At 45.4% G+C, this 23,115-nt stretch overlaps 1 protein-coding gene across 1 annotated transcript; it reads right to left on the bottom strand.

Moving 5' to 3' along the window:
* Positions 1–7,607: 7,607 nt before the first annotated feature.
* On the bottom strand, positions 7,608–22,399 carry LOC122536851 (zinc finger protein 358-like). Its single transcript, XM_043669571.1, has 4 exons — positions 22,264–22,399; positions 21,497–22,149; positions 20,864–21,140; positions 7,608–9,035 (listed from the first exon to the last, which is right to left on the bottom strand). The coding sequence occupies exons 1-4, from the start codon at positions 22,397–22,399 to the stop codon at positions 8,779–8,781; spliced, it is 1,323 nt and encodes a 440-aa protein (XP_043525506.1). The 3' UTR covers positions 7,608–8,778.
* Positions 22,400–23,115: the final 716 nt, after the last annotated feature.

The raw sequence follows: 23,115 nt of genomic DNA, 5'->3' as shown, positions 1-23,115 counted from the left end.
AAATGTTAAAACAGGATAACTTCGAAAAAGTTATCGTATGTTGGTAAAAAACTCCTCGAAGAGTTTTCTGTTCAAACCACGTTCGGTTAGGAAGCTTGCTTTCCTAATTCTCGAACGATAACACAGAAGCTATCTCACAACAATATACGAAACTTGTAAAAATCAATTCGTACATCCAAATATATTACTAATCTTTTCTCCTAAACTATTTAGTAAGAACACCTGATTAACTAATAAAGCAGCCTCAATTAATTTAGAATAATTTAGGATTTTATCCCAAAATTCATTCTCCATATTCTTTTATGTCGTTCATCAAAACGATTACTTACATCCACGACAATTATCTCCCGAGTCACATGACAAATATACATCTCCTCATAACTAAAACAATTTCTATCTTCCCGCAAGGTCGTCATCGTATTCTACCTATCCTAGAAGTGTATCAGAAAGCGATCTCGTCGAGTTGAAAGATCAGCCGTTCGAACGGAGAGACGCCGACGGTAAACGACAGTAAAGGAAGGCGGTAAATAAGAAGCCAAGATGCAAATTGAATTGGTCGATCGAGCGGGCGGGTGGGATACTCTTATTCCACGGAAGGACCAACCGTGAGTGGTTGAGGAAAGGGTGGTAGATGGATGGATAGGTGTCCTCTTGCTCCTGCTGGAAGAATGCCTTGGGGAGCGCCGCTTATATCGAGTTAGATCCGTTTGAATACCGAAGCGCTCTCGTTGGAAAGGGGGGCTGACGTCGTACGGAGATATCGTAGGATCAAAAGTTGATACCCAGTCGCCTCGCACGGCTGCTCTAGTCATCCTTATATGATTATCCGTAGACCTGCTGCTCGCGAAACAGGGGTTGGACTTCCCCGGTCCTTGCTTCTTCCTTTCCCGTATCTCGATCCTCGTCTGTCGCGAAACCAGGCTCGATGCTCTGTGTGTGTGTGTGTGTGTGTGTGTGTGTGAAGCGTAGCGTCTCGATGCAGCGGTGTTGCACGACGCGTAGAATACCTAAGATCCCTGGTCCTCGTATCTCGTGCCATCGGTACAGCGACTGGATCCGAGCAGCAGGCTGGAATGACGTGTAGCACGCATAAAGTATTCCTCGGAGGCGATCCATTTCGAAACTGAGTTACGGCTGCTACGTGGTCCAGGTTGGCGTCGATACGTCCGCGAGGACGCCCGCGAAATTATGCACGGGGACAGAAACGGCTGGCTGATTCTATTTGAATTTTCTCCCGTCGCTATTGGGGGAACGCGACTCAGATGTATAGCCGACAGGGTATCCTAGTTATATGTGCACATACATGCAGCTTCTTATTATAGATAGATAGATTGAGGTGCCATACGAAGCTTGGCAATTGATATTACAAAGAGAATCGGGCAATTGAAGTTTTTGTTGTCTTCCTGGTAGTAATCTGGATGCTGTTGAAACTGATTTGTTCGAAAGTTTAGAACTAGGGATAATTTTTATCGAGTGTTCTATTAATGATTTTAAGTTAATGAGAATGTTTTATTGATTCTAAAATTAAAACCATCTACTGTTAATTCTATCTAAATTTAATGTAACATCTATTATCATCATGTAACATAATAAAAATTATAATAAAGAGATTGGAATGATAATAGATCAGAATGTTGAGGCACTCAACGTTCAAATACGCATTACATGATAAATTAAAGATTACTTCCTCGCTCTCTGCTCTTCGATCGCTTCCAAAAGAATCGGCCTGTTATTCCCCATTAATTAGCGATCGATCGTAAATTTCCTCAACTAGGAATCGCGTGTGTCGATGGATTAATCACACGAGGAGGAGGTTAAACGGTATCGACGTGAAAATGTAGAAGAGGCTCGCGAGGAGTCTTCGGTCCGATCATCAATGATGCAGTTAAAGGAGATACATGGCGACACAGGCCATGTTGCTCGTCCTCCGGGGGTCGATTTCGCCTTGCCGAACAGGACATCGTCGAACGAATAATCACTTTTCGAAATGTATCCTCCTGTACGTTGCCAATCGTCCGTACTGCCGCACGATCATTTATTCAAGATCGGTAATGAATCGAGCTCCCTCGGGAACGTCGTCATCGCCTACGTATTCTGGCATCTATAGGCAGACCTATTTCTCGGTTGTTTCACTGGCCCCACAGCGTTCCTCGGCGATCTCCGAACGTGAGGACGATTTTTCGGAACGGCTCTTCTTTTAGAAATACTGCTTTTAAAGCGGTGCTTGCCACGCTTCGTTCTGTAACGTGTCAGAGAATTCCTAGAAGGGTGTTAAAGTTTCGACTATTGGCGTAATTTTATATTTTTTTAGAATTAGACACGTAGAACTGATAGAATCTTATATTTTACACAGAATTAATTTTATATTCTTTTTTGAGACTGTTGTAATTTTAGATTTCTTCCGAATAATTTCTTAAACTTGAACTGAAGCGTTGAAAAATTTTTCTATCCTTTTAATTGAGACAACTCGCGATTTTCTATTTTCTTTTTAAGATTCACTTGTACTCGGCAAATTTTCCCGCTTGAGACAGGAAAGTGTCAAGAGCCCGTGGCTGGCTGCTCGAGATTGCTCCGAAGATTTCCAAACGCAATTTCATCTTCGTGAAAATTAAGGCAAGTACTTGAAAACACATTCTCTCTCTTTTTTTTTTTCTTTTTAAGGAAGAACCGTACTTGGAAGTAAAAACCTCCGTAGATATGGAGTGGAATTATTTATTGGCGCGTCTTAATCGAGAGTCAGGGAACGTGGATGGCGCGGCAAAGAGGCAAGAGTGTCCGATGTTTAAATTCAAGCGGGGATCGGTAAGAATTCGATCGATCTTTCGAGGTCTATTGAGTCAGTCGAAGCGAAGACGCTTGATGGATCGCGCGGGGGCGTGCGACATGCCCCTTTCTTCCTCGCGGGAGTCGAGCCACCATTTATTTTATTCTTCGTGCCCTGTTGCGGAGCTATTTGTTTAAACTCTGTCGATTCCAACAGAGAGACTCTGGTCGTTATTAGAAAAGTATACTGACAAATGGAACCTGACTGCTGACAGACTGTCGCAGCGTCGGCGCCGCGACTTTCTCCAAAGAAAAAAACAACAAACGAATTCTTTCACTCTTTATTTAGCTTGCGGATTTTTATGCAAATTCGAGTTTTCACGAGTGCAAGTGGATATGCGACGGTCGAATAAAAATTTGCTTCATGCCTCGGACACTTTACGTCTTATATTTATATACATACATATACACAGATGTGAAAACAATCTCAAAGTGTCTCTATCTCGTGTTTAGGAAAGTCGCATTATATTTTTGTACGTTTCAGTTTCTCGTTAACAGTTGAAACTTCGCGGTGAATGAAACAAGACTCGATCTTCTTTTTTCTTTTTCAACTGCATTCGTCGAAATAGGATTTTGTTGACAAAGTATAGTAAAAATAGAGAGCGAAGTGTATGGATAGACGGAAGATACATGATGTCAGAGTCTATAGGAGAGGGCAAGCGTGGAATTAACGGGTGGCATGCAGAGCAAATTGGATAAAACACGAGGTGTAATCTCCTTCTCAAAAATTCCATTAACTGGTGCTGGCTCCGGCAACGTAACGCGGACAATAATTACGAATTGACGTTTTTTAATTGGCAACGAAGTACAATCGCTTGACTGACGCGAAAATCCACGAAACGTAGACGGGATTATTTTCGCCTCGGAGAAAAAAAAAAAAAAAAAGAAAAAATAGGATTTCATCGGAAAAACTCATGTTCTATTTCGTCGTAACAACTACATCTGTGTTATTCTATTTACACGTGTAGTTCGAAATAGTATAGATGAAATGATATAAAATAACTTTAAATAGAGGATAGAAAACTTAAAATTAACTTTTAAAGAACGAAAATGCAATATACTAATAACGAAATTTCAATCAAACAATTATGGCGCAGTTCGATGTTCAAAAATCTGAAGAAGACTTTCACGATTATCATCGCCTGAATTTCGTCAAAAATTTGCTCTTTAAACTGCTTGAACACAGTCTAAATTCAAATTTATCTTATCCAACATTCTGCAAGTTACATCCACTTTTGGTGCTCTACAATTTTCTCATTTCACAAATTTCTGCGTCTCTCGTAAATTTATCATAAACGCGCGTGTACCTCAAGTCTCGCCTCTTTTATCGCGACGCTCTCGGTACCACACCGTTGCACCGTCGCCGAGGAAATTATTGGCACGCGCGCGGTCACCCCTATCGATTGCCTCTCTGTCAGACGTATCCGCCGCGATGTCGCTTCCGCGCGATGGTACATCACTCACGGATGTCAAGATTCCCGGGACAAGTTGCGACGGTTCGCACGACGGTTCCCACCAATTTGGCGACACGTAGTCGTTGTGCTCTCGCCACTCGTTCTGCTTGCGAGATATTGCCCGAAGTAGAACGAGGCTGTAAATAATACTCGGATGAACCACGCGGTGAACGCGTTTGAAACGCGTTTGAATGCGCTTCCGGAGGACCGAGATACGCGAAGATAAAAGTATCAGGAGAGGAGAGAGACGTGTCGGAGACGAAAGAGGGTGGAGAAGATGGTGATTGCCGGGGGTATGCAGAGAATGACCCGAGATGCCATATTTCAAAGTGGGGCGTCCTCCAAGGGGCCGTGAATACCTTAATAGTCATAAGATGTATCCGCGTGCGGCTGCCATACACCGGTTGTCCCCCTCTCTAAAACGTATTCGAAACGTTTCCAGTCATCTCCATCGTGAAACGATACGGCCCTGGACAGCCGTTCTCCGGTTGGGAATATGACGAGTTCCGGGAGGAACGGCGCTCGCCCGGGGACGCTCGCAGTGGCTGTATCCCTTGGTTATGCCGCTGGAAAATTGCGGGCATAGTGGAAATTGGCGCAGCCAGAGTAACCGCCGAGTGCAACGGAATTACGCCCGTCCCTGGTACCTGCTCGAATTGTCTGGTTTTCAGGGCAATCTTCTTGATGTCCGATGCAGATCGTCCGATCTCCGTGTCTGTTACAACGGAGGAGGGGTGGTGGAAATTGAGAGAGAGGTGTTGGAATTTGTATTTGTCGAACTTTGTTGGCTTTGTTATGAATAAAGAATTGCACTTGACTATTTTATTCAAGCTCGCATGCTTGAAATGTTAATTAATGGTATTTCTCTCTGGACAAAGTATCTTGAATCTGTTATGTTTTGTGCAAGTTGAAAAATAGAGGCTGAATTTCTTAAACGCAAAGAAAAGATTTTACAATTAAATTCGTGAACATAAAGTGAGAAGCTGTCGCTACGTTCCTTTTTCAAATGATAATAATTTACTAATTAACAACTATAGCGATTTGTATAAATTACAAGTTGCACACTTTCGAACTTTTCTTTTACGCACGTTCGAGTCGGAAAATTTCTAAATTGAACTCATTCAGTAAAATTTTATATATTACTAATATTAGAACGTTCTCTTGCATTGCGACAGTATTAACGAAACATTGTAATTGTACAAAGAACTTCTAAACATCTTTCTCCATATAACAACAAAAATAAAAAAAGGGAAAAGCAGGCGACACTAGACGAAAAGATTCTATTTTCGGAAAATTAAAACTCACCCCACGCGATCGGAATAATCAAGAAAACGCAACGTGTAAAAAGCGCGAGTCGGGATAGACGAAGGTCGGCAGATTGGTGGAAGATCACCGGTCGTACCTGTCCGGAGGAAATGAACAGGCTTCATAAATCTGGCCAACGATACGGTGCTCCCGGTAATCACGTCATTACGTCAACAGCCGAACGAATGCTCTCACCGACAGCATCTCGCGCTATTTAATAATGAGAGGCTCTCTATTACTCAATGGCTGTTAGAGAGAGAGGGGGGGATGAAACCAGAGAGCGAACGAGAGAAACAGGTAACGAGCGGAGTGAGACGGAGTGAGCGAGAGAGAGAGAGAGAGAACGAGGGTTGGCTTTCGGTTCTACCGGGTTCACTCGGTGCAATCGGTTAATCACCGTTCCTCTCATCCCCGTTTCTGAGACACGATTTAAGCGGGCGGCGTGTCCCATCCACCCCCGCGAGTCCCCATATCAATTAATCTTACCCAGAATGCAATAACTGTCCAATCTGCCCCCGTGGCTGCGTCATGGTGTCGCGCAGTCACTGCTGTAACGCTTCTCCTTTCTCCTTTCGCTCCCCCCTCCCCTCCAACTTCAACCACCTACGTTCTGCTCGCTTCTCTCGCTCGTTTTTCCTTCCCCGTTCTCGACAACGATGTGTCCTTCCTGCTGTTGCCGCGCGAAACCTGCGAATGGTCCTCGCTGAGAGGACCAGACAGAGGGAGATAGTTTCTGGGAAAATCTCACGTCTCCGGACGGTGCTTCCCTCTCTCCGTGGGGGATGTACGTTTTCCTGGGATGCGAAATAATGAGAGGTATACCAGAGAGAGAGAGAGAGAGAGAGAGAGAGAGAGAGAAGAGAAACGGGGAAGAGAAAAAGGGAGGGTCGAGGAAACTCGACGAACGAAACTCGACGGAAAACATATTGGGCCGTTAAGGGGTTCGCCGTTAAGGGTAGTCTGCTTAATTGGCACGGCCGTTTAACCCCGAATTACACCCGGCGAGTCGCGCTGAGCCTGAAACGAGTCTGATCCGAGCCAGCCAGATTCCCTTGGTCAATGATTAATTCTACGAGTTCGATCGTTTCCCTCCCTCGTTACTTTCGTTATAGGTTAATACATTCGCTAATCGCCCCTAAAATTCTGTCCTTTCTTCCTAGGCTGGTAATGCTCGTTTCTTACAGCACGCTGTCCTTTTCTCTCTACGTTATTTTCAATTTCTCGAACGGTTGAAACGACGAACTATTTAATAGCTGATCATTTATGTTTGACAAATTATTTTCAAAGATTCGATTTGATAGAGTCGGAGGGCGAGCTAGGCTGTCAAGAGTAAAGAATAAATCTTGAGACGCTAATTTGAAAGATCAACCTTGACAGAGTTGAAAGTCGAGCCTCTACAATGACAATCCGGTGGGACAAATGATTAAAAGATTATTCCAGTGGGAAAGGACAAAAGAAATTGGAAGACTAGCTTCTACAAAATACTAAGGGACAATGAAAGAGAGCTCGAAGAATTTCAAACAGGTCTTCTGGTCTTTATTCGAGTAACGATGATGTAAATAATATTTTTCGTTAAAGTCATTGTGAAAAGTTTTAATCGGCAAAGAAAGATTGGGGGATTGATTCGTGTCACTGAGAGAGAGTTACAAATGGTAACAGCATTTATTGTTAATAATAATAATAATATTAATAATAATAATAATAATAATAATTGGCAATAATATTAATAGCGAGTTCTCTAATTACAATACTTACATAATGATAGGAATGATACAACAATAAAAACTTCAATAGCGTGAAGAGAGAAAGAATACAATTATTCTCGTTAGGACGAGACTCAAAAGGTGGACGTTTCATCCCCCCCTTTTCTTTTAAATTTCTCGATTAATATTATTTATTATTATTAATAATAATTATTAATATCAATATCAATTATTATTATTAATAATATTTACATTAATCGACGAATCGCTTCTCTTCTTTCAATCCCGTCTCTCTATTTATAATATTTATAGCCTCGACTCGTTTTCTTTTTTTACGGCTTTCTCCTCTTTTTTCGTCGTTTATTTATACTCGTATTTATATATGTATATATTTATACGCTTAGCGCTAGGCGAGATACGATCTATGTGCTATTTACAAGTTGATTCTTTTGGTCACAGTTGCAACTTTGGATGTGGGTGATGCACTTTCCTTGAACGATAGGTGCTGGAGATATGCAAAATACAGTACGCTGCCGGTACTTTCTTACACGTTGTCCACTGTCGACGATGAAACGAGCTCCGGTAAATTTACATCGTCGAATAAAACGTATTTCTACGTCACGTTCTCGTTTGCGTCTTCGAGCATCGTGAAATTCAATAAAAACAGCAGCGGCATTAATTATCGGAATTAAACTCGTTTAATCGTCGAAATAAACGTCGCGTAAACGTCTACGTAATAAGAGAAAGATAGGTGGTGATTATCAATACTTAACGAACGATTCAACACGGAGTGTAGCGACGCTGGAAACAAAGGAATCTCTCGATGGTCCATCCACCGGACACACTTTCGCCTTCGAGTAGAATCCACTAAAATAAAACGCCTAACAATCTCGGTAAACAACGTTGACGAATCGAGTAGAGTGTGTGTAAGGATCGGATCCCTTCCTACCATAGTAGGTTCTTGCTCGAGCCGCGATTTACGTGGAATGTACAGCTTTGGTAATAATTACGCGTGCGCGTATATCACTTTGCACGCGTTTCCTTCGTTTCCAACCACGGTCTGGAATAACTGGTATCGGAATGTACGGTTGCATTCCACTCGACGAACTCGGAGGCGAGCTCTCTCTCTCTCTCTCTCTCTCGACGAGAGCCTCGCACTCGATTGCACTCGAAAGAAAGAGAAATAAAAAAAAAAAAAGAAAAGTTGAACGCGTCGTTCGTCGAATTATCAAACAATAAATAGACAAAGAGTTCGATGTACTGCACTGCTTCTTTCACAGCGTGAAAGAAGTTTGCTTGTTGCTCCGACGACGAAGAGAAATGAGATCCGTCGCGTCGATTATCCTCGAGGTTGTTATCCACGTCGATTGCACCATTTCGAAAAGAGAATTCGATTATCAACATCTTTTCCAACCAACTAGCTTCCTCTCGAAGCGAGGAGGTGAGACAGAGTTTACACGTTTCGTTTCTTTTGATTATCGTTCGGGAGTTGTTCACTGCATCATCGGCGGATTCCCGTTCGGCAAAGAGTTCTGGCCGGGGATCGATCCGATCGACGGCCGTTGAGACGTGTTCAGATCTGCGTGCTGGGTCTCTCGATGCCTTCTCAGGTCGACTTTCCGTTGGAAAGCACGGCCGCAAAGCTCGCAAGCGAACGGTTTGAAGCCCGTGTGCTTCCTCGAATGCGTGATTAGGTTACTGCTCTGGGAGAACGCTTTGCCACATACCTGGCACTTGTGAGGCTTCTCACCTGCAACAGAAGACGATGTCAGTGGAAAATGACTCGATCAAATGGAAGATTAATTAAGCAGCAGCGACTATGTCAACGAAAATTTCTTCCAAAGTCGTGTGACGTGCAATTGTCAAACAAAATCTCTGCATTCCGATTTAAAAATCCCTTCAACCCTTCTCCCAAACCTAATAATTAAACCACGGATGTTCTTGCAATCGTGGAGAACTTGAAGATGCAAGAATGAAACAAATTCCAATTTTCTCAAAAAGAAAAAAAAAAAAAGGACAAAATTCGAATTTGCATAAAAATTTGTATTCTAATAGTAACATTCCAACGAGACCGCGTCTCCCATTTTCGCATTCCAAGCGACCAAAAGAATTGCCCCGTCACGGGGGCAAACGAGCGGCCGTAAAGCACCTGGCTGCAAGTAGTACGAGTCGATCGAAATCTCTCCGGCGACAGCGCGGGCCATTCACGCTCGCTTGGACATTGTGGCGGTCAGGAAGGGCCGTTAATTCGGAAAGCAGAGGCTGACTGTTTAGCCGAGCACCTTGGCGATAGCGCGCGTACAAGCGAGGTACGAGCGGAGGGAACGAACGCCGACAGACACTCCTGTGGAAATAGTGGTGGTGTTTCAGAGGGGGTGGATAGTGAGGGGGTGGTATCAGGGATGCGGGGCACGCCCGGTCAAGATTTCCTCCCAAGCGAGAATCTCAGCCTCCCCGGCGGCGAGGCAGAGGGAAGAAGAGATCGCGGCAGACACGGCGCGAGAGAGAGGAGCGGTGAGGAGCGCAGCTGAGTCTGGGTTACGCGCGAGGCTGGTGGGAGAAACGTGTACAGGCGGGTGGATGAAACGGCGTAGGGTGGCTGTTCGTTTCTCTTCGTGGTGGCCGCGAGTTCTGATTGGCGGCCGGGGGCGGCTCCAACCCCCGTGTTGCCATGACTACCGGGGATAACCCCGGCGGTGGATCGCGAAAGAACGAGAAAGAGAGATCAAACGAGAGAGGGGTGAGAGATCGGGAGAGAGCTCGTCCAATGGAGAAAGGGTGGCGCAGAGTGACAGAAAGAGAAAGAGGAACGATTCTCGCGGAGGGGAAGAGGGAGACGTTCAATCGGACGGGGATGAAAAAGGGGGTGAAAAAGGAAGGGAAAAAAAAAGGAAAAGGAAAGGAAGAAGGAGAGGCCTGTCGGAGAATTTCGTCCACGACGAAGATAGAGGATAATAGGATCCGGGGAAGGAAGAAGAGGGTGTAGAATCCGAGCAATGCGAACTATCCTGGCGGAGGGCAGCACAGGCTCGTTAATGGACTCCCCTATTTCGGCTGCTACGTCCACTCCTCCAACGTTTGTCCGGTTAGATACAGGATGAACACACGCAAACGTGCGCGCACACAGCCTCGAGAGAGATCACGGTGAGGCGGTGGGTGGATCCATAAACAACTCGTTAGCCGGGCCTTCAATCTCGCCCCGCCGATACGACCGGCCCGTCGATCACCTTTGCGATTATACCCGATCGTTATCTTGATTTCTTTTCGGATAAACTGCCGGCCGTTTTGATTTCACCCAACACGTTCTCGCGATACGTTAACGTTTCTTTCCGCGGTGGATGTTGAACGTTCGCTGTCGACGGAGATTTTGGCAAACGATTAACGACCGAATTTCAGAAATTATCCAAAGGCTTGCTTTTCAGTTTCTTTGAAACGAGAATCGATGGGAGAATTCAAGTACTCGGCGTGATGGAGAGTTCGTAAAACGAGTGGGTGAATAGTTGCAATTTTTTAAAATAAACGAAAATTGACAAACGAGAGCGGTGCAATATATGTATATATATAAAAAGAGTCAAGCTAATTGTAAATTTAGAGAAGAAGAATTGTTAAGATTCTAGACGTTAAAACGTCGTGGAGAATTTGTGTAACGAGAGGAACCACAACGATTTCGGATACACTTAAAATCGGGATTCAAGGGAGGATTCAGGGTTAAGGGTGAGCCGTCAAGGGCGTGCTGGTGGAATTCGCCAGGGCCGGCGCTCGATGAAATTCCACGGAGTTCTGCGCGGCCGGATGAAATGGTAGAATGAATAGAATTTTCACGACGTTAAGCGAGAAACTGGAGAACCGGGGGGCGAGAAATGAGGAGAGCGGAAAACGAAGTCTGCAAGTACCGTTTGGAATTTACGCGGCCGTAAAATCAAAAGCCTTCCGTACCGAGGTTGCCCGGAGGCTCGATATAAATCGTTCTGGAAAAATCTCTCGCAAACCGAACGCTTATATTTGAAATATATAAAAGAGTACCCAATCACCGAACTCTCAATTCGTCGACTAAATGTACAAACATACGCAACGCTCGCGAAGAGAATTCACAAAACTGGACGGACCCGAGACAGGGAAATTCTGTTCTTTGGAAAAATTCTCACGAACGTTCAATCTTTCAAATATTCGCTCCGGCGAGTTCCAGTTCTCCGGAGAGAGCGTTGAGCGAAAGAATTCCCGGTAGAAAGAAAAGGAACGAGGCGAGGAGAAAGGAGGAAGACGGAGAACCTAGGAGTAGGGACGTCTCCGGAAATTTACGTGCTCGTAAAAATCAAGAACCGTCGGAGCTTTTGCACCGAGGTTGCCCTTTTCGTCTTCATCTCCAGTAAGAAACCCAGCCACCACGGCTCCGCAGCTTCGTCTACGACGTGAATGCACATCAGCGCATTCTATGTTTCCTCTGGTCGTCGTTTCTAGTGCACACACACACACACACACACACACACATACACACATACGTCTACGAATACGTGGTTCGTCGTAACATCCGGTCTGCAATGAGTGTGTCGAATACACGGACGCGAAACCACGTTAGCACTAAACAATACAGCACGCGAACATTTCTTCATGCAACTGGCTCGTGGTTGCAGAGAGCGAGAGACGGCAGATCCGCTGAAAGATTTAAACTGGCTGAGCAGTAGAGATTCTGTGCTCTCAATTTTTTAGAAGGAACATCTCGCAGGAACGGAGGAAACGGAAGAGGGAGACGCGAGAAAGTCGAAACTGAGAGCCCCTGAGGTTTAAGACGCCATTACACCCCTGGGCTGTCGGCCGACGCCCCTAAAACTATATTAAACTCCCGGAAATCTTGCGAGGGTCCTCTCTCCTTCGCTAATTCTCCTTCTCTTCTTCCTCTTCTTCTTCTTCTTCTTCTTCTTCTTCTGCCTGGCAGCCGGCAGTGCTCACTGGAAACATCATCCCCCGTGATCTTCCAACCCTCCGTTTCAGCCCGGAGGAACTCTCGAGAGCGGAAAACCAAGACGATAGTTTGATCGCTTTCGCCATCGGGGCGACGACCAACTTCGACTCCATCGTCTCGTTGTCGAATGGTCTTGTTTTGACGGGACGTTCACACGGGAAAAGGGATACTTCTTCTTCGTTTTCCAAGCGATTGTCGATAGGGTGGATACGAAGGAGTAAAGTTCTTCAGAATTCGATCAAGAGACCTTGGAAATTGTTCACTAAACACGGGAATAATCATCGCGAGAAATGATACAGAATGTTACGAGGACTTTATTCCTTTTATATTTGTATATAAAACTATGCAAGATGCGCAAGATGTCGGTTACCAGCGTTGAGAATCAAATGCTATAATAACGTTCTAGGCACACTTTGTCTCAAATATTTCGCATAGCTTTGCTGTAAGACGAGGCTACATACGATACTTCAATAATACAATATAAAGAAAAATCGGAAAATTTGAAATATTTTTTTTTCATATTAAAGAGAAATATTATATACAGAAGAGAATCAAGGATTCTGTTTAAATTCGAGAAGAAATGGAACGAGTGGCGAAGAGGAGTGGCCAGAGAAGATAGATAGATAGATAGAGAGAGAGAGAGAGAGAAACGAAGGTGAACCGGACTCTGGCTGAGGCATTGATTTCCTCTCGTCTTCATCGACCACGTTCAGACCCTCTGGGGGCGTCCCTACCCTCTGACTGAAATCCTCGCAAGAAACGAGAGAAAGAAAATCGAAGGAAAGTACCATATCTCATATTTCATATCGGGGGCGGAGGAGGGCCCGGGCATGGATTTTCTTGCGCGTCTGCAAAGCTTCGCGTAAGCGTTACCCAGCGACTTCGGGCGAATCTTTTTCCCAGGGAGAGAGAGAGCTTCGTTTCTGTCACACGAAACAAGGGAAAAGAATCCAGGTGCTTTCAAATCGGAATCCCCGTCCGTGTTTTATTTCGATCGGGTAATGGGATTTCCAGCGAGCATCGGGGTAGATTCTCCGAAAGATTCGTCGGGGAAAAGACGTTTCTCACAGCGGAGCTGGTCTCGATTGATCATTGACTGACTAAAACTTGCTAGCGGATCCGTCGAGAAAAACTAAATAATCAAACAATTTCTCGAAGAACATTCGAAAATGTTGGACGGACTCCTACCTCGATTACTGTGTTACAATCTCCGAATTTTTGTCTTAATTGTTTAAACTCGAATTCGTGAAACATTCGAGCAATAAAACGACAGAGTTACGTTATAATCGAAACTGTTTTCAATCGTAAAAGACAATGGATAAAAGAAAATTACTTTAAGAATCTATGGAAAATCATTATCCAAGAAAATAGTCTTCGAAATCTACAAGACTTCACGTCTTTCGACCATTTAATGTCACTTAATCGGCAAAACAACATATTACACTAAAAATTCCTCGCAACTATCATTACCTCAGCTATCCAAGTAAACCACCCTCTCCACCGTCGCCTGATGAAATTTCTTATCCTCCGACAACTCCGTCGTGTCGTTCATCCGGCAGCAGCGTTCGGTCAACGAGTGTCAGCAGTCCCATGGGTCAGTCGAATCCAACAACTCGGTTGTATTTACTATTTCACGCGTACACGAGTGAACTCGAGAGCAGAGCGGATGAAGTGGCCGGCTAAAACGCCAACAGGACGCGAACGCGTGTCGCACGCGGCCACACCGACGCGGATGCAACGGGTGTATACGTGTGTTCGGGTTTGATATGCCGTCGCGTAACAGTCGACAGGCTACATCGGTTTCCACGCCGGGATACAGGGTGGCCGCGTCGGTGGGTGGACGCGGGGCCGCCAATGACAAGAGCACAGCCCTGGGAATTTGCGGCGGTTGGGCTGCAGCTGGAAATGTTTTCCACGGTACTGATATTCCGGCCTGACGACGAAATGCCTGGTAAACACGGAAAAATCGCCAACATCGGTCGGTTTTCCGCGATGAAAAATATCGTCGACTCGACGAGAAGCGTTTCAACTCGCGACGATGGAAAGAGTTTTTCTCAAGGTAACACTTTGATCGATGAGTCGGAGACAATTAAAAGTGGTTGCAATCTTCTTTGGAAGAATATTTAAAGTTTGAATGATTTTGCAGGTTTTGAAAAATGGATTGGAAAAATTCTTTTCTCTTTGATAAATTATCTTTCGCTATCTTTCACACTCTACGATGGTTTTAAAAAGTATTTGCAACGAAGATACAACATTTCACCTGCAAAGTATTTAATTTCTCTAGCCGCATGGAAGTATCTACTATTAGTTGCAAATGTTAGAAACTTCATCATTGACGCACTTGAATAATTATTATGTAGAACGATATGCAAGTAGCTTTTACAGCCATTCATACATAACAATTGTTGCTGCACATCACAAAGTCAAAGTCTACTCAAAATCCACATCGTATTGTCGATTTAATTTAATTTAACAGAGAGCGCACGAACGCACGTCCAAGTAAACTTTGCTATCAAATTCGGGAAGAAGAAACAGTGTATTAATTTCACTGGATAGAACGAATATCGAATTACCGAATTTGATGGCTACAAGCTTCGTCTCTCAACTCGAGTAAAATTAATTTGAATATTACCCGTGTCTATTTATTACTCGGCACACATTGTAACGCGGATGCGCTTCCGATTGCCAGTACTTGGTCGCGATAATTCAAGAAGAGGGCGAAAGCTAGGTTGCGAGGTGAGGCAAGGAGGAAACACGATACCCGGAGCTAAGTCTGTTAGCTCCTTAGTGCTTTCGGTATACCGCAGGGATCCGCGATAATAATCCTCCTCTCCCGGACGATCACGGCGGATGTATGGCTATTAAATTATTACAGCGTCGATCAACATTAGGAATCGTGACAAATCCGATCTGCGCGCGAACGCCCTGACGTCGGCCCGCTTTCCGTGTACGCGCACCTTAATTGACAATTGTGACTCACAGACGACTTTCTCTTATCCGCCTATTGAGATTGCTCCGCCAAATCCCTTATCGGCCACGGGTGAATTACTGGCGTATGGCTCGAATCGTTCTCGAGGAAATAGAATCTTACACAGGGTATATAAATAAATACGATCGCGTTCAGAAGAGTAGGGTCTTTCTCTAAATGTATCTTTTGATTTATTACTGCCGAGAATTTTCGTGAATTTTCGTCGTGCAAGTAGGTCTCAACTCGGGGAATCTCGTTGGAACGAGGGACGAGACGAAAAAAGTCAAAGTGATACGAAAGGATTTCGACTCTCGTTAATCAGGATACGTATGAACACGTGGATGCAAACGCTGGCATTCTGCGCGCAGTTAATTTCGAGCCCAGAGGCCGAGGCTGGCCTGGGTTTCGAGCTACCGGTTACGCGGATAGGTGGAGAAGCGAAAAAGGAGGATACAGAGTGGCGAGATATGGCGGGCCAGGTGGAAGGGGATGACGTGCTTCTGGCATGTCGATATCCCTGGAAATTTAATCATGCCGGTTCACTATGAACACTATGCGCCACTCGCCGCTACATGGATGATGCCTTGGATCCGTGGAACGTTATACCGTGCGAATTTGCATGTTTAATGCGGTATCGGTTGCTTATGCCGCCTCACCGGCGTGACATTAAATGTAACGCCACGTAGTCTAACGAACAGGCTTCCCATTTATTTACACCCCTTGCCACGGTGGTTTTCACTCCTGCGATCTGGCAAGCCATCGTTGCTGACAGATCTCCCGTCCTGCGCGTCAATTTTCCTAACATTCGACCATCAATCGTTGCGCGAATTCTCTTTCTCCTCGACTAAATATCCCGCAGAATCTTTTTATATATAAAAGTAGACTTTGTTCCCAAATTGATCCCTCAATTGGCGAATTTTTACTCATTCGCGGGAAAAATTTGGAAAATGTACCTTCCGTCTACTTTCTATTCGTTTTAAATATATATTGAATCATGACGATTAATAAATAAATGAATCGTAGGTATTTTTTATAAATTTAACTGATAAATACGTACGAGTTTCCACTAAAATTTAATTACATCCAACGTCGCGAGTTGCAACACTCGATCGTTCGAGGAGAGTCCAGTTCAAAAATGCAAGGGCCGCCGTGTCGCACGTGAACTATTATTTCGGTGGGAGAGGGGGGTGGGGTGGGGGTGGTTGAGGATAGGCGGCGGTCGCTAACGAGCCGTAAAGACGAAAACGGGGGCGAAAGACGAGGAAGGTGGAGCGAAAGGCGCGGGGCCAGAGCATCGGTCCTCCCGGAGCATGTCGCGAAGTTTAAACAGCTTAGAGGGATGTTGCGGCGCCCCCGATCCTGTTGGGGCGCCAAGTCAGCCGGAAACCTCTAATAGCCCTGTCTCGTCTACATAGAAAGGAGAGGGAGGAATCGCGTGGGACGGACGAAGATAGAGTCGCGCAGAGGCAGTGTATGGCGTACGGCGGCCACAAAGGTGGCTGTAGGTAGGTTGCACGCCTTGTATCTCGCCGGGTATACGATAACCGCACCCTCGAGGTGAGTTTGAGGGAGACGTTCGGCCAGGTATCCCTACATTAGAGCCACCGCTAAATTCATAATACGACGGCGGAACGCGTCCGTATCTCTTTCATGTTTATAGAGTTGTCCCGTTTAGTTACCGGCCCCGTCCCTCCGACCACAAACTCGAAAACTCTCCGCGTACGCTCGTGAATCGTGGTCCTTTATCTCCGTTGACCAGGAATTATCATCGTCTCCAATTTATTTCGAAAGAATGCCCCTTGGACAAAGTATGTTGGGGAATATTGTTTTCTTTTTTTTTATTTTTGGGAAGATACTTTGCTGTTGCGACAATAACATTTTCTATCTCTATTTCTATTAATCGTACGTCTAATACCAACAGAACAGAACTGAATCTTAATTCCCATCGTTTGCTCGAGGAAATATTCGCCTTCTATTCGCGGCGTGTTGCATCGAATGTCAGTCTGATCGAAATCCACTCCCTCGTATCGATCGAGATGAAACGTCCGTACGAACGTCCGAGGAAATCGCGAACGAGGGGATCGACGACGATTTACGACGAGCGTGATTGAACCTCGAAAAACGAGGGCCGTCTCTTTGCAACTGGAGTGCACGGCATCTCAGCGAGCATAAACACCGAGCCTATACAGGCTGGGTCTACGTGATGAGATCGAAAAGATGTACAGACGGTGTGTGGCAACCCTAGGCCCGATCTTCATCCCTATATCGACTTCGCACCGTCGGTGGACAGGTTCTGTTTATTGTGAAAACATTCACTGTTGCTAGTTCGATCGTAGTGGCAAGCATGTGTGTTTAAGCGCGCATGCACCCCTAAAACTTTATTGTCCCGATGCTAGAAAGACGCGCGTTTTGATCGATAATAACATTTTCGTGTAATCACCGAGCATCGCTTGGTACGTGAACTTTGTACCCATGTGATCGCTGACGAGCGAATCGAATCTTCTCGAGCAATTTGTTAAATTTTCTATTGCATTACATTGCAATAGAAAACCCGATACCCTCTGATTCTCCCCATAAACAATGACTTTTCGTTCTTACAATACGAGTTTACGTTCAAAGAAATGATTTATACAACGGTTCGTTACATTTGTGTGTTATAATTGGATACTGATTACAATTTAAGTCAAATAAATGGAGTTCTACTTTAAGCAAAGACACCGATATTATTTCAATTTTTAATGAAATGTGCAATTAATTACGAAACATCTATACTTTTTAAATAAAATGAATTCTAGGAGGAAAAAACAGCGCGTTCTGCTTATTTTTACCAATTATTAATTTAAGCAACGTCTCATACTGTCACTACAAAATATCCACCCAAATTACACCCAGAGAAAACAAACTGAACAGAACGATACCGTCGGCTGCCAAATATCAAATGTTAGGCTCCGTCAGCGGGCGTCTCAGTTTTCTTTTTTTTTTTTGTTCAAATCGTCAACGCCACGCGAGCGCACACTTTGGCGCGAACTTCGAAGAGCAATATTTTCCCGAACGCCACACGGCCACGAAAGGCTCATCAGAAATAGATAAGTTGAATGTTTTCTCATCGAAAGCGGTTGGTGTGTGACCACTTGTCGGTCTGTCACCGAGCACTGTTCGGCTCGTCAACCCCTTTTGCCACCCCCGAGGACCGTGGGCACTCGACTGACTGGTAGGCCAGAACGCAGCCGAAAAGGCACAGCCAACAGCGAAGGTTAACGCGAAGTAACGCTCGTGCTCGACCCCTCGCCTAGCTATTCCGGCTGCTGGCTCGCGCACGAACAATATTTGCAGAGCTCTTATTCCCGCACTTGCCAACCCCGTAAGCGCCGCTTCAGCCTCCCGCCTCGCCTCGCTCGCCTCGTACGCGCCTCCACCGAGTTACCGCGTTTCTCTTGCCACCCCTCGTGTGCACCAGCAACCACCTACCTACCTACCTACCTAATAATGATTTTACGTTACGCCATGCCGGTCCCCTGGGAATCCGACGGTGCCGCACCCTTATTGCACATGGCCCGCGTGCTCACGACCAACGAGGAATACAAGAGGGGGACGAAAGGGGCTACTGGAAAGAGAGGACTGATTATCATTAGCAGCAGAGTCCCGGAACACCCTCGGTTTACTGCTTGACGCACGTACGCACGTACGCACGCCACCACGCACGCACGCACGCCACCTCGAGGTCATGTCGGTGAGGGATTTCGTTTTACGGATTGAACACAGTGGTGGTGTACCCGGGAGGAGGCTTTAAGATTTTAACCGGACTAAGAGGAAAGAAGGAAATGATTTTAGATGTGTTGAAGAGCGAGAGAGTCCTAGCTACGTTTGTTTGTAAAGTTTCATCGACAGTCCTGCTATGTGACTCGTTATACGTCAAACAGATATAACAGAAATCAAAGCACAAAGAGTTCAACATTATTTGCAGGGAAAATCTACTACTAGGAAAGAATCGAAGGAATTATACGATAATTATGAAACAATTTTATATTCCTCGAGAGAGCAAGACAGAGAAAAGGGGGAAATGGTGGACGACAAAAGAAAATTGCGTCGAGCCGGCGGACTCTCTTTCGGCCTCTCTTGAATTTTTCATCCCCCTGAATAATGAATTAAATGTTCCGTGGCGACCCTCGAGGATGTAGTGCGTGAAGGTGACCAGCGCGTAGACAACGGGTCCCATAGGTTGTTAGAAACCTGCAGGAAGTGACCATCGCTTTGTATCCTCTTTTCGACGAGTGCTTCTTCGGCTGTTTCGCCGAAACGAGGGTGAATGAGAGGGAGGCGAACGACAGTCAGAACGACAAGGAGGCGGAGAAGGAGGAGCATGGGGGAGGACAAGGTGATAATTTGATAAGACATCGAGAGAGTTGCCATGGAGACGATACAAAACCCAGGCCCCCCTCCTCCGACTTGGAACGCTCCTTCGCCTGTTCCTCCAACTCGCTTCCACCGCTCTCCTGAAGGAGCATCGCTCCATCAGCCGTGAGACACCTAAGTGCCAAGTGTCCCAACACCATCGACCACTCACCTACGATCACCCAAGAGATGCTCCCTTGCATGAGTTGGTCTTCAACTTTCGACAGGGACGCGACCTGTCGATGGCAAACACGGAAAGGGAACAGGGTAAACGTTTTCCCCGACACGACGTTAAAAGATCACCGCATGTAAAAATTCTCGATTGGTCTTGAGTGACCCTGTTTGACGAAGTCTTTGAAACTTTTTATTTTCTAAGAATCAGGAGATAGACTAAACGAGAAATATGTAATAAGAGAGCTTTGTAAAAAAAAAGAAACTTTGTAAAAAACGATCAATTGGCAATGTGATCGAAAGGAGTTTCTTTTTGCATTTTATATAAAATATTCGAGAAACGCGGATCAAAGGAATAGATGAAATTTTGCACATTTTACATTCGATAAATAGAAATGTGAGAAGGTTCGTTGAAAAATTAAGAATTTCTTTAAAAATACGAGGTGGACGTTGTTTCTGGAGGATAGAAGGGTATATCTGCTCGCGTTTCCCACGCGAGGACTTTTGTCAGAGAAAAATTTCATTCGAAGATTGGGGGTCTAGTGTGTCAGGCCAGATCGTGAGAGCAAAGAGAAAGATAGAATGATGGGCACCCCGAAAGGCATTACGATTATTACCGAGTGAAGCTCGCAATGAGGGGCTCGCCACCCCTAAAACTGCACTGGCCACATGTGCCTCGATCCTCTTGCTTACGACAAGACTCCGTCCAGACGGTTAACTGCATTATTTATCGTACGAAGTTGCTCTGTTAATTGATCCCTGGCATCCCCATTGCGATCGACCGAAACGAGGAATTCCTCGCGCACGCGACTGCAGACATTAAAAGTGAACGAGCACGATTTCGCTCGTTGAATTCAACCGTGAATATTTTCAACATTTCATAGAAATTTTTGCGCTGAACCGTATTCATCGATTGATGAAACTTTAATTTCAGAAATTTGCGTTCAGTTTCCGATTTTGTACGAACTGTTGCGAAAGATTCAACTTTCTTAATCAATGTCGAACAGAGAGAATTTCAACTCCATCGTGTATTTGAGAATTTACGGCATTCGTTTCAATCTTGAACGAGAGAGTAATTATCACTCACCGGTATGAATGTAGGTGTGCTTCTTCATGTCGCTTTTCTGGTGGAATCTCTTCCCACAGAACTGACAGGGATACGGTCTCGTGTCCGAGTGGATTAAAAGATGAGTACTTAAAGTGCTGGAGCGCTTGAACGCTTTGCCGCACTGCTTGCACTCGAACACCTTCTCCGCGGAATGCACGGCTCTGTGTTGCGTAAGGCTGATTTCATGGCCGAACGTTTTATTGCACAGTTCGCAGGCAAATGGTCTCTTCCCATTGTGGGATCTCCTTGCATGCACCTATAAAAAAAAAAAAAAAAAAGAAAAACACGTTCTTCGTCAAAACGTTGGAACTTTTAAAAATCTTCGCTATGAATACGCGCGTGTGTATATTATTTCAAAATATCAACGCGATACTTTCTTAAAGAGAGCATCATCCCTTTTCTCTCAAAGTCGATAAATTCGCACGTGAGAAGCAAAGTTTGAGTAACCTCGAATATCAAGCGATAGCTGCTGCCATCTTTCCAAAACAATCATGCAAATTTAATTCCTGAAACGAGAGAAAGAGAGAGACTCGCGTTTCACCCCGGCGGCATTAAACGATGCATCAAGAAATTGCTACCTCTCAGAAGCTTTTCTCATCTGATTAAACCCACCTCGAGTCCGTGAGGCGTGCTGAACATCTTGTCGCACTTGACGCAGCTGTAGACGTCCCCGAGAGGATGATGATGGAGCCCGTGCGCGGTGTGGGTCGTGTGCAGGCCAGGGTGACCTGGATGAACACCACGCAGCAGCGGGTGCAAGTGCGGTGGTAACAAATGATGGGGCAGCAGTTGGGGATGCAGGTACGAGAGAGGATGATGAGGATGAGGTGGTAACAGTCCACCTTGGAGATGAAGCGGCGGATAGAGCATCGAGGATCCAGGCGGAGGTGGATGTGCGCCGATCGACGCCGTGTCTCGGTGAGGGGACGCGTTTTGCAAGTGGGCCGACGGTGGATCCGGCCTGAGAAGAGCGGAAACACTGAAAGTGTCGCCGGATTTCTTCGGTGGATTCGAGGTGGGCGATATCGCCACGCTGGTCGGAGAAGGTGTGGTGGACGATCGCGGTGGACTCGACGTTGCATCGCGATCGTCCTCGTCACCGACCTCTTCAACGTCCACGTCCACTTCCTCCTCTTCCACGTCCACGTCCACCTCGCCGTCCCGGCGATCCGACGGAGGAGAGTCTGGACAAGGAGAGTGCGATGGAGAGGGACTCCTCGTTGCTGGTGAACCAACAAGTCGACCCACTCCGAATGACAATCGTTCTGGAACGAAAGTTATTGCCTCCTGTTAGATGAAATATATTTGTTCTTCCCTTTCTTCTTTTTTTCTTTTTTTTTTTTTTTTTTTTCTACGCCGCGCGAATCTTCGAAAGATACCCTCGTGATCTCTGCTGTTTTCACGCTGACGACGACGACTCGCGGTTGCTTTGACTTTATTTTTGACGTCAACTTCCACCTCGTGCAGATCGCAAGAATGCAGCTGCGTCGAGATTTCACGTGTCCCGTTTGTCATTCCTCACCTTCGCCGTTTTATTCGATCGAAGACGATCTGTGCGGTGCGTAACACGAGCGTCTTACTCGACGCGATACTCGAGCAGCCTCTGTGCTCCATGATATTTCGAGTTTCGATCGTTTGAAGAGTGGGCGACTTCTCTGCGAGAGGCTTCTCGTTTCTGTGATCACGTGACAAACAACTTCTGATCGCGTGTCGCGAGCGACTTTCGTTACTTGTAAATTGACCCACGCGGGGTGGGTCTGGAATTTTCACCCTAACGCGACTGCGGGCTCAATACTCGAGGGACCCGTCTCGTTCCCACCCTCTGGCTAGACTTCTCGCGTGCATTTCGCGAACCCCGGACTCAGACCTCGCTTCAGAGAAAAGCTGAAATTTCGAGATTGTAGATTTCAAACTTTCGAGAGCCGCGCTCACGTCTCACTTTCAGATTCAGTCTCTCGTTCTTTAGAAACGAAAGAATTATTGCAACGTGCACAGAGTATAAAAATCACGCCAATTTATAATTGTATAACTTGTGCCACGATACATAGGGTGTTTCCCACTTCGGGAGCTGATTGTACGCCTAAAATTAATGAAAAAAAGTCATATAAATATATGTCCTATCTGTCTTATGAGATATAATGAATTTTATAAACAGAGCAAACTCTAGTAAGCTAGTTTTACCAGGGATGGTATATTCAATTTTCATAATAATCATAATTGGGATGAAGAAA

Source organism: Frieseomelitta varia, unplaced genomic scaffold (genome assembly GCF_011392965.1).
Source record: "Frieseomelitta varia isolate USP_RPSP 00005682 unplaced genomic scaffold, Fvar_1.2 scaffold_874, whole genome shotgun sequence".
In the NCBI taxonomy this organism is placed as follows: domain Eukaryota; kingdom Metazoa; phylum Arthropoda; class Insecta; order Hymenoptera; family Apidae; genus Frieseomelitta; species Frieseomelitta varia.
The sequence above is the reverse complement of the archived record's forward strand: the minus strand, read 5'-3'. Positions and strand labels throughout refer to the sequence as shown.

Bases quoted from the DNA above. Each gene is read 5' to 3' on its own strand.
- LOC122536851 (XM_043669571.1), bottom strand. From the start codon at position 22,399: ATGACAAACGGGACACGTGAAATCTCGACGCAGCTGCATTCTTGCGAT. The intron at 22,150-22,263 runs GTATCTTTCGAA...CTTTCGTTCCAG, and splicing joins AAACAGCAGAGATCACGAGG to AACGATTGTCATTCGGAGTG. The intron at 9,036-20,863 runs GTGAGTGATAAT...CTTCTGTTGCAG, and splicing joins GCACACCTACATTCATACCG to GTGAGAAGCCTCACAAGTGC.